At 39.7% G+C, this 14,731-nt stretch overlaps 1 protein-coding gene across 1 annotated transcript; it reads right to left on the reverse strand.

Annotated features, from left to right (window-relative positions):
* Positions 1–203: 203 nt before the first annotated feature.
* ZNF518B (zinc finger protein 518B) lies at positions 204–12,830 on the reverse strand. The gene is made up of 2 exons (XM_066548612.1): positions 12,699–12,830; positions 204–6,182 (listed from the first exon to the last, which is right to left on the reverse strand). The coding sequence occupies exon 2, from the start codon at positions 5,977–5,979 to the stop codon at positions 2,755–2,757; it is 3,225 nt and encodes a 1,074-aa protein (XP_066404709.1). The 5' UTR covers positions 5,980–6,182; positions 12,699–12,830; the 3' UTR covers positions 204–2,754.
* Positions 12,831–14,731: the final 1,901 nt, after the last annotated feature.

Consider the following 14,731-nt stretch of genomic DNA (forward strand, 5'->3'; position numbering starts at 1 on the left):
TAGAAGTTTGACTAGGTTATTGTAATATACCAAAAAAGGTATATTACAACAACCTAGTTACTTTAGAACCTCGGTTACTTTACCCTTATAGAATATGAAAAAGAAGAACAAAACCACTCAAGCCCAAAACCACAACATTCCAACCCAATTTATGATGTACTATGTAGTGGTACAAACTAGCTCTAAAAAAATTCAGCAGTTGATTGTTATTTTCTTTCAACCTTTTTATTTCTCAATGCTGAGTCAAAAGGGAAGAAAACATCCACTGTAAATTATTTCTCTCAAACTGATGACACTGTTAAACTTGAAGGAAATTATTCTGACATAATTTTATCTAATAAAAGTAACAAAACAGAAGCCGCTAAAATAGAGTTTAGCAGAGTTCATAACAAAAAGGATGACATAATCTGCTTCAAGAATTTCATAACCACAATACAATTTAACTTACAAAAGGTTTTCATGTTGAAACAAAAAAAAATCGAAATTAAAAACCATAAAAACCCCAAGGTTTAACAATTTAGATAACAGATTATGGCAGTGACATACAGAGCTTTGTAGATGTTTACTAAAGTAAACAGTAAACTTGCTTACAGAAGACAAGCATTACTAGTGTACTTAAACCACCCAGAATCCACCAAGCTGAGAAGCAACACTTTCTCCATTTCCCCCAGTACAGTTTTCATGAGCAATGTTCTGATTTTGCCAGTGACAACTCTTACAAAGCAAATTCAAAAATATTTATTTGGTAGCTTCTACAGAAACAAAGTTAATTCAACCAGTAACCTGTATTGAAGGAATCAAAACAAAGGAGGAATGCTAACCATGGGGTTTTTCATGTTAACCATTTCAGTATTCATTTTATATGTTATGCTATAATTTTAAAATGGAAACTATTTTCACCATTGAAAATGCAAATAGCACTGTTAGGTTTGGCATCAAAGCATATGAAGTGGGGAAAAAAAACCCTCTAGTGTACCCATCTAAAAAAATATAATTCCATTTGAATACAAAATGAGAACTGTCATTTCCTTATTATTGATGAAACAGGAAAAACAAAGTTTGTTCTGTGGAATAGTTTAGTCTGATACAAATGATACAAAAATTTTCCATGTGTACACGATGAAAAGATCTGACTTAAAGCACCAGCTATCGGAAGGATTTTAACACTGTATTGCAAAATTATGGGAAAGCAATAAGTGGTTTTGAAAGTAAACCTCAGTCAGATGTAGTTTTAAAATATTTACATTCTAATGTAGATATGATAAATATTTTATCAAAAGAATGTATAATCTGCTGGAGTATATAAAAAAATATTCCCAGCTAAACTGTTTACAAAAATGCACCATCAGTGAAAAGAGTTAGGGACTACCAGTTTACCAGAGAAGTCCCAGTTCAAACATAGAACACACATCCAGCATTAGAGTCAGTATTGATTTTCATATTTCTAAAACTGTAACACATTATTTTAATTGTAAGTATGTGCTTCAATATACTTCATTCTATATGATTCTAAAATTATTTAAAATTGACAAGATGAAGAGAAACATCCACAGCTCACATACAGAAACAGTAACTTCAGTGTCATCCATCCCTCTTTTTTACTAAAAAGCTGTCATTTGGCCCTGATTTAGAGAAGTGTTTAAGCAACTGAGCAATGTTTACACTGCACTGAAGTCAGTACGCATCAGACATAATCTGTAACTAGGCACATGCTTGTATGAATTTGAGGCCTACAAAAAATAAATTGTAACAACATCTAAATTCTTAAATACGATGAAAGATTGCACTGAAAATTGGTTCAACACTGTCATGTAAAAGCTGTGCAATGTGGCTTTTCAGTTTGAAAATTCTTCAACAAGCTCCCTAGTAAATCAGCTCACCAACTAGAGTTCTAACCAAATACCAAGTCTGTAAATGCTTCTATCACGCACAAGGTGGTACAGAGTTTATGTTTGGCTAATACTATTTTAGAACAGCCTTGAGGCCATTTAGAGAAGTGCTTTTCACTATCAGCCCTAAGCCTGCAGGTATTTCTGGCTTGATGGCACAGAATCCTCATATTGTTCTGCTCCCTCTCATCTACACAATACAGTCTAGGTAAAGACTCAGTACTAAACAAAATTAAATTTCTTTGTGCTATCTGACCTAGCAGGAGTAACTGATTCCATAGATTTTTTTCATTTACACCCTTGTACCGCCTCTGAAGTCAGCAGAAGTGTTTTTATTTCACTGAAACACAGCACTTGCATTTAAATTTTACTTTTTATGTGTAGTGCTTAATTTGCCACTAAAACCTATTACTTACACTTGCTGTCCATGGAGGACCAAAAGTGCATTTCCATACAGATGTGCTCGATCTTTGAAACACCATGCTGTAATAAAGCAAACTAAATCCTGTTAAATTTACAAAGATCTCATCATCTAAGATTTTAATCCATACAGACCTAGCACAAACCACGTACAGCACAGTATCCTAAGGTAACTAGAAAGATGTTTGCATAGCAAATCTTCTTCAAATTTTTCCTATGGAACAGATGAAGCTGACCTCCAATACAAATTTCAATCACAAGAGTGCAAAGTGGTGCTTAATCCTCACTATCAGCTTCTCTATCTCTCCGTACCTCTACTCTCTTATTCACTTTGCTAACAGCAGAGGACTTTTGGCAAAATAAAGCAGTTATTTCCATCCTCCATTTCAAGCAAGTTAGTGTCACTCATTAAAAGCAAGAGGGGAAACCTCCCCTAGGCTCTCACTTAACGTTTTTTTGCTTGAAGAGAAAGAACATCCCATCCCTTGGTTGCCTCTATTAAGTGCCTCTGTCCATGACTTATCCATTCTTCTTGGTCCATATATACTCTCCCACAAAACCAACACTTAAAGAGACACCTAAGTGCTTCAGCTGGTGAAGTTTCCACCACTTGGTAGTTGTTTTTGTGGGTCTTTTTTAGCTTCATTTTTAGCATACTCCGCTTTTTTGCCTGGTTTCCTGTCTCAGCATTCTGAAGAGTAAGACGCTTTCGATAACGTTTGACACCAAGACAACTACTTGTCCTTTCTGACAGAACTACTTTCAGGACTTGACCTTTATACTTGTTGATAGTCTTCATGACATTAATTATCTCTGGTGAATCAACATCAGGATGGTTTAATACCACAACTGGCTGATTACGGCGAGGGCATTTTATCAACTGATTCGTTTTCAGAGGAAGAAGTCGAAGACGTCTTGCTGTCAACAGGTATGACATATCAGAACTTGAAGTGGTTTCTGACTGAGCTCTTGTTTTCCTCTTAGGAAGTTCTCTGAAGCTTGTTTGTCTTGCCTTATTTTTGGGACTTTTTGAATAGGGCTTGCTTTGCTTGCTCACATCACTGCTTTTCTGAAATGATGCACTAGTTTGCTTGCTGTTATTTTTAGCACTTGCCTCTCGCTTTGGTCTTTGCCTGAGTGATATAGTTTGGGACTCAGCACTTGGTTCACCCTGATTAGGCAAACATGGGAAATTACTGCTGAGTGCCTCAGAAACACTGACGGGGACCGGGCGAGGCAGAAACATTTCATTGCGATGCACGGGAGCTGATGTTTCACCCCTGTTCTCTATTCCATATGAGCTTTGACTGCTAGTAGCATCCAGTACTCTCAGCATTGTCCCTTTAGGGATAAACACTGGGGTAGCAACATGGGAATTTTTAGTTATCCTGTTTTTAGAAGTTCTTGCAAATGTAAAGAGCTGATCTTCACTGTGTTCTTCACTAACCACACTTCTTCCACCATGTGCTTCAGACGAAGTTGCAGGTTGTTCCACTTCAGTGGCACAATCAGCTCCCTCACAGCTTCCTGAACTTTCTTGAGGCAAAAGCAACTTCTTACTAGAAGACTGACATCTCAAGGGCACAGATTTCATGTTAGGTTCAGCAGCAGACATGAGTTGAGCAATCTTTCTACACAGCAATGTTGCTGATTTCTTCCTGCGTGTTGTGTCATCCCATCTGACATCCTCTGGAACATTTTCAGTCCCAGAGCTAAGAGAAAATACCGATGAAATAACAGGTCCTTCAAAAGGACTGCCTTTATTTTCCACCTTCTGTAGTTCAAGTGATTCCAGAAGATGACTACTCTTTTGGCTTGTGGTTTCAGTTCTCTTTACTTTGCTTAAGCCAGATGTTATATCCTCAAAAGCTGGAGTTTTAGTAATGTGGAAGTTTTTTCCTCCTTCAGAAGATGTAATAAATTTTTTATCAAAACCCTTTCCAGCTATATGTGCTTCAGTAGAGCTGACTGGTAGACTCCTATGTTCTTTGTCAACCCTCTTCACAGACAATGTATCCTTTTCTTTATGGACAGCAGAAAAACTTTTGCCCTCCTGAGCAGCTTCTACTGAAACATTCTTGGAATTTTTACCTTCGGAAACGGAAGCGTATTTTGGACGGTATGTATCTTTGCCTTCTTCATAACAGTACAGATCACTATGCAAGTTATTTTTTCCATCTACTTTCCCCCTTGAGGATTTAAGATCACTTTTTTTTTCAGCACTGTTCTTCACCAGAGATTGAGAACAAAGTTCTATAACACCTGAATGGACATCAATACCTTTCACCAAATGAAAGCATAATTTTGATGTATCTTCCCTCTGTACAGATACAGAGCTATAGCCTGAGAGCTGAGAATCAGAAGAACAAAAACATTCAGAATTCTTGCCATATGTACTATCCAAATTAAGCTGGTTACTAACACTGGATAATTTGTTTACATTCACTTCCATAGTTAGTAACTCATTTTGACCAACAGAAGACGTTTTCTTTACTTCTTCAGATTGTTCTATACCTTGATTCTCAAGTTCCTCTTCTGCACAGTTCACGGGTTTGTAAGCTGCTTCTTTCATAGGAATTAGTTTAAGAACCAGTTGCTGTGTTCCATTCACTATTTTTAGCTCTACTATCTGAGCTAAACAGTTGGAAGGAACTACAAGTTCAGATGGTGCAATTACTGTTAAAGGCATCCCAGGTTGTAAAGGCTCTGTTTTTGGAGAATAAACCTCAACCTCCACACTTTGATTCTCACATACACTCATTTCAGATGGCTCCAATATTGTCTTATCCTGGACTGATGAAGTGTTTATGCTACATTCTACATTTTGAGATGAGCAGACTGTTTTAGTTGCTTTACTTGGAATCTCACAAACCGTATTTGAAGACAAATTTGAATGTTCATTTTGGAAAGGAATTTTATTGTATTTCTGCTTTTTACATAAAGTGCTTTGACTCTGCTTCTTTTGCTTGTGGTTCATGAGAGTATTTGACAGGCGTTTTCTGGGTGTTTCATGTACTCTTCTTGTATGTTTAACTATATAGTCATGTCTAACAGCACCATATTCACAGTACTCACACTGATACGGAAAGGTCCCAGTGTGCTTCACCAAATGTCTCTGGAATTCTCCTTTGGTGTAGGATACATAACTACAGTGGGAACAAAGAAACTTAATTTCTTCATGTTGCCCTACGTGCTTTTTATACTGTAAAGGATCCTTTGTTGAAAATCTGCATTTATCACAGTAGTATTTGCCTGGCAGAAAATTTTTTACTTTAAATGTTTTCTGGGTTTTACTTGGGGTTTTTCTTTCACGTTTTTCATAGTCTGCAGCATTGGCACCTTCAGGAACAAAATCGAAAGCTGGTGGTTTAATATGACTGCACTTCTTGCAGATGAAATTTCTGTCTTCAGTCCACTCGAGCTTCTTATGCTTCTCTATATCTTGCATTGAAATTTTCTGAACATTTCTGCACTTTATACAGCTTATCAGTGACAACTTATTGTTCTCAGCCTCAGTTCCTTGGTAACAGCAGTTTTGGTCATCTGCCCCTTTTGATAGATTTATTTTATCATCAGATTGCTTTGGGGATGTAGTTAAAGAATTATTTTTATCATTAATTTGGCCAGAGTACAATCTTGGTAAAATTTCCCTCATTTTTTTCAACTGCATTTCAGATGAAGGAACTCTGCATCATTTTCATTAAACACAACATCAACAGATAGAATGTTTCCTTGGTATTAGTCCTGTGTATAATTTCTTATCAATCAATGATTCAGGCTACCAATCTGCAGAATACAAGCTTTGGAAGAAATGATGTTCAAGCAACTGCATCCATATTATATTCCACGTTCTTAGTCGATCAGCTTGCAGCACTGAAGAATAAAAAGCAGAATATTAAGTCAATTAAGATTCAATGATCACTGAAATACAATGAACTAATAATTGAACTATTAGTGGACTACACCTGAATTACAGAGTGCAAGTTTACTCTCAATATACCACTGATTGTATTCTGTATATACAACCAATAACTCTAAAACATACCAAATCAAATAATCCTTTAACATTTGCTCTCATTCAAAACATTCACAAATTTGTGTAATTACCTGCTATGCAGCAAAACCTGAAGAGTTTATGGTATTTCTCCCATGACATGAAAAATTTTACACTTAAGAAACATATTTATAAGCCAAACAAGATACTTGATAACAGAACTGAGCAGCAGAGTATGATTTCAGTTCATATAAAGCCTTCAACTCAGGACAAGATATCATGAAACATGTACCTTCCATTCATATGTGAATAGCAGGGAAACAGAATGTGACTAGGATGATTACTAGAAACACAGAACTACTAGTCTGTTTTTAAATAAAAGAATTTTTAAGCTAGCATGGAAATTCCTGACATACAGAAGGAAGTTCTTTTCTAATCAGTGCCAATGTTTCAGATACAAACAGTCTTGAGCACTCATTTGTAACAAGATGTGATTTATGCTTCACATGTTCTCAAAGCAATGAAGTCAAAACAATCTGTGACTGCAAAATTAATTACTTTTTCTTCTATTAATATTACAGTGTAATCACTTCTATATATGTGGACAATCATATAAATAATTCACTTCATCCTAATAAAACAGAATGTCAATCAAGCAAAATAAACAATGCAACATAAGGCAGAGGGAGATCAGTAATATCACTGTAAAACACCAAATTAACACATGCAATATGTTTGGCCCACAGGTTCCAGCACTCTGTCTCTCTACTATATTTAACAGGAAGAAGATCTCAGCCTTTAAGCTTTTGGCAAGACTATGAAACTACTATTATTTAGAAAATAAACAATCAAATTAGGCTTTTGAAACATACATGAAGTCCAATCAACACCTTTTTTATTTAACATCATTAGTTATACTGTTGCACACGCTTGCAATCACGAACAGACTCAATTGCATGAGGTTACTTGTTTTCCAATACACCCTACAAAAGGCTTGTGCTCCTGAAGTCCAGATCCTCACCAAGTGTACCTACAGAGATCAGGGCCTGATTGGACTCCAAAAGCACAGTGCTGAGTTCACTTAAGCATATGGTAATCAAGAGTTCACAATAATCATATGGTAATCAAGAAATTAAACTACAGTACTGGAAAGACATTGAGGTGCCTGAGCGATTCCAGAGAAGGGCAACAGAGCTGGTGAAAGGTCTAGAGAGCAAATCTTACAAGGGGTGGCTGAGGGAGCTGGGGGTTTTGAAAAGGGGGCTCAGGGGAGACCTTACTGTTCTCTGTAACTACCTGAAAGGAGGCTGTGGCTGGGTGGGTGTCAGCCTCTTCTCCCAGGTAAAAAGTGACAGGAAGAGAGGAAACTGCCTCAAGTTGCACCAGAGCACATTTAGATTGAATATTAAGAAAAATTTTTCATTGAAAGGGTTGTCAATAATTGGAACGGGTTCCCTATGGAACTGGTAGAATTACCTCCTGGGGATGAAGTTAACATCCCTGGGGATATTAAAGACATGTAAAGTGGGCACTCAAGGATATGGTTTAGTGATTAGCTTGGCAGTGCTGGGTTACAGGTTGGACTTGATGATCTTGTAGGTCTTTTCCAGCCTAAATAATTCTGTGATCTCCCCAGTGGCTTGACAGGACTAAATACCTGATCCAAGAAGGTTTTCCTGCATCTTATGTGCTCACAACCCAGAAAGCAACCACACTATGGCATCAAAAGCAGCGTAGCCAGCACTTTGAGGGAGGCAATTCTCCCATTCTGCTCTCATGAAACCTCACCTGAACTGCAGCTGCCTCCAGCTTTGGGGCCCCCAACACAAGGAAGATGTTCAATGCCTCTCCTCTGGACCCATTCAAAGCTTATCACAGGGCTGAAGCACTTCTCCCACAAGGACAGGCTGAGAGTTGGGGTTGTTCAGCCTAAAGAGGTGGCTTCACAGAGACCTTATAGCACCTTCAAGTACTGAAAGGGGGCTTCCAAGAAGGCTGGAGAGGGACTTTTCACAAGGGCATTCAGTGATAGGACAAGGGGGAATGGCTTCAAGCTGAAGAAAGGTAGACTTAAGTTAGATATTAGGAAGAAATTCATTACTGTGAGGGTGGTGAGGCACTGGAACAGGCTGTGCAGAGAAGCTGTGGATGCCCCATCCCTGGCAGTGTTCAAAGCCAAGCTGGATGGAGCCTTGAGCAATCTGGTCTAGTGGAAAGCATTCTTTCTCATGGCAGGAGGTTGAACTAGGTCTCTTCCAACACAACCCACTCAGTGATTCCATGATCTTCCTTATACTCCATCAATATCCATAAGTGCTGTATCAATGCTGCCCTAAATACAGGGCTCTTCAAAGTGTTCTGATGTAGTCACAATCAGCAAAACTAAGTTAGAAAACTGGTTAGGGACAACATAACAAGCTTTTCACTCTTAAGCAGATGGATGGGTGTACACTAAAACTCCTTAGTGGGTAGCTCTAGAACTGTAGTAATCTCGTCTCATTGCAATGCAGACAGCTGTGATAATACAATTAATAAAACAAATCAATGGCAGCCTTGCAGGAAGGAGGAAAGTATACCTGATTGCTGTATCATGATCTGGAGAATTTTCTTCAAGCAATTCTAGCGTGGACAACATTATGTGCTCTATTACCCTGATTCTAAAGAAGACTGAAAAGCAAAATGTTTGTGGTAGTTCAGATGGAACATCCTTCCCTGGCTAGTACCACTTTCTAGACTTAAGACTAACCTGCTGACACACGAGTGTGGTGGTAGGCCTATGTTCAGGACATCCACTGTTTTGTTTCAGGAGAAAGATGATAAGAGATCTTGATAAGCTCAAGAACCAGACCAAAGATGCTTTATGCATTTCTATACAGCTTTAAGGAAGAAGTAACATGGCATTTGAAAGGAAATGGGGAAGCTATATCAGTATTTGCCTTCTTCTGTTGTTAACATCTATCCATTAATACTGAAACTGCCCTCCATGTGAACTAACTGAAAAGCAAAGTATAGAGAATTTATGCCATCAACATCCTTGATCACAAAAAAAAAAAAAAAAGTATAAACCCAGAGAATTTTCTTGTATTTTTTAAACTCAGTAGATTTCACTTTATGGGAGAACATGAAAAAGAACCCACAACCTTTAAAGGGCAAGAAAGTACAAGAAACAAGGTCCAACATTTTCAGAAGACTTCAATTTAACAGCTCTGGGCTTCTCAATCCAAGACTATGCCAGAAAAATTTAATAGAGGTAATTCAAAGAACAGCTTTGTGCCCTCCCAATCTCTTGCCCACCCCATGGCTACTCAATAGAGTGGGGGGGGAAAGAAAACCTTGACATTGTGCAAACATTGTTCAGCAACAACCAAAACACCAGTCTGTTATCAAGACTGTTTTAGCCACAGCACTGTACAGGCTGCTTTCAAGAAATTTAACTCCATCCCAGCTAGACCCAGTAAAAGGTAAAGAACTGAATAACCAGCTGATGTTGAAGTAACATCTCTGCTGTCTTCCTAGCTAGTTTTTTAACCATGTACCCTGAACACTGACCAGTTAATAACAAAGGTTTTGATACAAACAGCTCAAATTTATACTTATTTTGGATAAAACAAGTCCAAAATTATATTGTAATTTCATGCCTGTATTAAAAAAAAAAAATTCAGAAAGCCAAGATCATCAATGTACACAGGGAGGCGAACATTACATAAATTCACTCCATACCACTGGGGAAGATGGGGAGGGGGAGGAATTCCCCTAAAGATTTGTTTTGGTATTTGAAGGATTGGCAGAAACATGCTTCAGAAGATTTAATTAAAAGATAATCGATTTTATAATCATATGCAGTGCACATAGACCAACCCAAAAAATATCATTAAAGGAGGACCTCAAAGTCTACAAAGAGTCTCAATAGCAAACATGGGAATGGGATGGATGAAAAATGAAATGAGAGACACTAAGAGTGTCAAAGTCAATTCCAGTTACTGTCTTCACAGGAATGAATTCAGAAAAATAAAAAAATATATTAAGAAATACAACTAAGTACCCAAATTAGGAAACATTAAAAAAAATAGAGAATCTAGTTTGGAGAGGAAAAAAAAACAAAGCACATGGAAAAAAGACATCACAAGAAAGATAAACCAAATTTTCCCATTCACTCCTCCAGAACACCTGCAACTCAGTGACATGAAAAGGTCAGCATTCAATGAAACAAACATTTCCACCTTTCACACGACAGTATCATATCTTGAACTTTGCTGCTCAAGACACAAGAGACTAAGAGATGCACAGAAATGAAAAGGCATTCCAAACTCTGGATATCCCAGCTACATAAAGGTTAAAAAACAAAGATGCATTGAAACAAAGGAAAATAGGACGAAACATCCTCTGCAGCCTGACTATGCCAAATTCAACCAGTACAAGGGTTTTTGCACTGCAGTAGGTTACAAACCACTGATGTGGCCACTGTCAGACTGGAAATTTCTATTTACTTCAAATACATAAAAAATTTGTTCATCATTTCAAAGAAGAATATGTACATTCCAAGGCTTTAGGTTCCTTTAGTGCAAACTACATGCTGCTATCAATGAAAAGGGTGTGATGAGCAGGATGCATTTAGCCTATGTGAACAAATAAATGAGCCCTTACTTCAGCAAAGCACACACCTCTCATGCACAAAGATCACAGACTGCAGCCAATAATCAGGGTGTGCTTTGGTACTGAAAAGCCCATATAAGTCATCCCTAAGAAAAACAAGTTTAAACAGAATTGGAAGACACTGTGCATCACTGCATCAGGAGGATGCAGTGTATAAAATTTGAGCCACTGTGAAAAATGTCAATCTCTATGCATGCTTAAAATTACCCTGCCTGTATTTTGCAATTATATAAATATATACATATATATATATATATATATATATACACTGACTGTTTAACATAACTACCTCTGTTCAGCAGAGTTAACTGTTCTACTGACCCAACTACACAGCTGCCAATTACCAGTCATTAATTTTAGGCCTAATGACTGGGAGAGAGCCAAAGTGCTTCACTCAAGGATTACATATTGCATTAATTAAAATAATTAATTTTGTATTAAAAACAAACAATTCAAATGAACCAAAGAAATTTCGTCTACAAGTATTTCTTCTTAAAAAGCCATTTTGTCTCACAGTAACAGCTCATCACACAGTCGTAACAGTTCTTGGTTTTCAGCTGAAATTCACATGAGGTTTTTCAAAGCAAAATGAATGAAGAATGACAATGCAGACAATTAAGAAAAGCAAGGACCATGCACCAAGTTTTCAGAGCTCATTTTTATTAAAAAATATACAGTTCTTTCACTCTACAGAAAAAAATCAATTACACTTAAAATGTTTATTACTTACAAAGTCATGCAAAACACCGATTGAAAGGAAATCACTATTTTTTGAATGCATAAGTGAAAAATTGTCCAATCTACTAACGTTTTTTGGCATTGTATGGATGCAGGTACATGTATGTACCATGCAGCATTCTACTGAAATGGAGGTTGCTTCCCTGCGGCTCTAGGAACAAGGCCTAGCTTAATTTGTATCTGAAAGAGACACATTTCTGTCATATCATTCAACTGCTTGGTGGTCTTCCTGCAAAAAGCTACACAAGGCATTACCAAATAACTACTGTATCAAAAGCAGTATTCTAGAGTGCTCCGAGACGTTTATAGAGTTGTTTATCATTACATGCATGATCTTTTTTTTTAAATCTGTGCTGTTCATTTCATCATTTCACACAATTTACAATGATTTTCAAAGTCTTTCTGCATATCCAGAGCATACCGACTAGTATAAAGCATTACCCTACTCTTGAGCTCTAAGGCCTGTAGGAAATACAGCAAGGAAGTATGGCACTGAAGAAAATGGGAGAAGAGGGGGAAGAGTGCCATTAAAAGCACATATCCCTCCATACCCTCATCTCAAAGCACTCATGTAGATGTTAAAATTGATTTCCACAGATTTAATTCCTGATAAAATTAGCCACATACTGTTTGTACGTGCAAGAAAAGAGCCTTGACTGTAACCACCTACTGCAGTAACAATGCACAACAGACTGCTAGAAAAATCCTGTAAAACACCACTAGTCTTCTTAACTATAAAGCAGACTTTTTAAATTAAATGTACATTGCAGGACATTTTGGCTACATATACGATAACACTGGATTATTAATTTAGAAGAAAATCGGCTTATACACCTAAATTACTTGAAGTGTCCAATGTAACACTTTTCAATGATAGACTGTCTTGCAACAAAATTCAACATGGGATTCAATTAAGCCAATCTTATGCCCAAACACTCAAAAGAACCTTATCTGCACACAAAACACAGGACGTTTCTATTTTGATCATGAAAACATTTACTAACCCGAGAGCTCCTTTTCTTCAGGATGACCAAGACGACAAACCTGGACAACAGCTTTAGTCCAGACGAGTCCAAAGCGGCCTGATGGCGTCCACGAGACAGCAAGCACCAAAAACCTCCTTTTCTTGGGCATCCAGCCCACCCACGCACCAGCGCTGCCGGCTCTCCGCGGAAGGGCGGCCTCCCCCGGCCGCTGCCTGTCCGAGGCGGCCCGAGGAGCGCGGCGCCGCGGGGGATGCGGAGCGGGGCGGGCGCTGCGCGGGCCCGAGCGCAACCTCCGCCCGCCGCCGCCGCCGCGCACTGCCGCCGCCGGCCCGCAGGGGGCAGCACCGCGCGCCGCGCCCGCTCCGGCCCCGCGGCCCCGCGCAGGGAGGGCGGCGGGAGCCGCGGGCCCGGGGCCTTACCTGGCTCGGAGCGGGACGGATGGGGATGGAGGAAGGGCAGCGTCCCTGGGCGCTGACCCCGCCAGCCGCCGCCGCCGCTGCCGTTGTCTCCGGACACAGGAGGAGCGCAGCGCCGCCCCGCGTCCCGCGCGGCCGCTGCCGCCCCGCCCTGCGGCGCTCATTCCAGCAGGGAGGGCGAGCGAGCCCCCCGCCGCCGGCCCGGCCCGGCCCCCGCCCGCGCGGCGGCGGAACTGACCTCAGCGCGCCCCGCCCGCCGCGCGTAGAGCTCTACCGAGCCCGGCACCTGCCCGCCGCCCGGCCCTGCGGCACCGGCGCTGCCCCGCCGAGAGCACAGCCCGGGGAGCCCGCGCTGCGCCCCGTGAGGGGATGCCCGGTCGGGTTGGCGCCCGCTGGCCACGCTGACACAACAGGCCAAAGGATGCGCCGTTGTTCCCAATAAAACCTCTCTACCTCCCTTCGATCCCGTTGGGTTTCGCTAGGGTATGGTGTGGGCACACATTTCATGGGCATCACTCAGTAAAGTACTGCAATGACGTGGTTGTGTATTTTCATATCCTTCCTATGGAATCCAGGTGTCTTTTGAAATTAAGTGTTCTTAGCAAAATTTGAAGGGAGAAAAAGAGGGTTTAATTGACTGCGTATTGCCCTATAAAGTACCTTTGATGTCACTGCATTATCAAATCACTGCACTTTAAAAACAAACCATGTCTAACACAGTCTTGCCAGATGAGGTCTTTGGAATTAAGCTTTTTCGTACGTGTCTTCAGAGTTGAACCCTGTTGCTGTGACACATTTTCCAATCTGTTCTCTACTGGAATGATTTGAGAGTGCTTGATCTTGTCTAGGCATGGACATACATCCTCAGGGATCTTGGATTTTGGGATAGGCTCTTCAGATCACAAAAAAAGAAAAGGGAAAGCTATATACCGGGAAGTGTGGGGAGAAAGAATCCTCTCAATTGTAATTGCTTTAGTTACAAAATGAGATCTTGCCTTCAAGAGTGTTACATCTTTTGATTAGCCGTGTAAGAAAGCATTCTCAATCCCAGTTTGGAACACTGTCGTTTACTGAGTATCTTTAAACTTGTGAAGAAAGTTTTCTGGCTAATAGAGCCTGTTGGGATTTCTAGAAAACTGTAATGGCCTAAGACCAAGTGTCTTGGCATGAATAGCTGGTGGAGTGTGTGTGGTCCTTGTAGCATAGAGATGATGGGTGCTCTGCTGGATCAATCCAACATACAATGGACCTGCTCAACATACAAGTGACTTGAAAAGGGAGCTGGGCACTCAGGTGACAGCCTTCTGATCATACCAAGCTATTGAGGGACCTGAGGACAAAAACCGACTCAAGATCTGGGAAGGACATTGTGCAGCTGAATAACTAGACATAAAATGGCAGATTAGATTTTGGATAGATAAAGGTGATGCACAGTGAAGAAAAACATCCTGACTTCAAATAAAAAATCAACTCTAAGCTGACTAGTACTGTGCAGGAGCAAAATCTTGGCCTTAGAAAAGGTTTTTGTGAAAATCTCACTTCAGTGCTTAATCGAGTTGATAAAAATAAGCCTTATGCTGAGATTTGAAAGAAAGCAGAGAACAAAGCAGATTAATGCTGCTGTGTAAATTCACA

The sequence above is a fragment of the Molothrus aeneus genome, chromosome 4 (genome assembly GCF_037042795.1).
Source record: "Molothrus aeneus isolate 106 chromosome 4, BPBGC_Maene_1.0, whole genome shotgun sequence".
NCBI lineage: Eukaryota > Metazoa > Chordata > Aves > Passeriformes > Icteridae > Molothrus > Molothrus aeneus.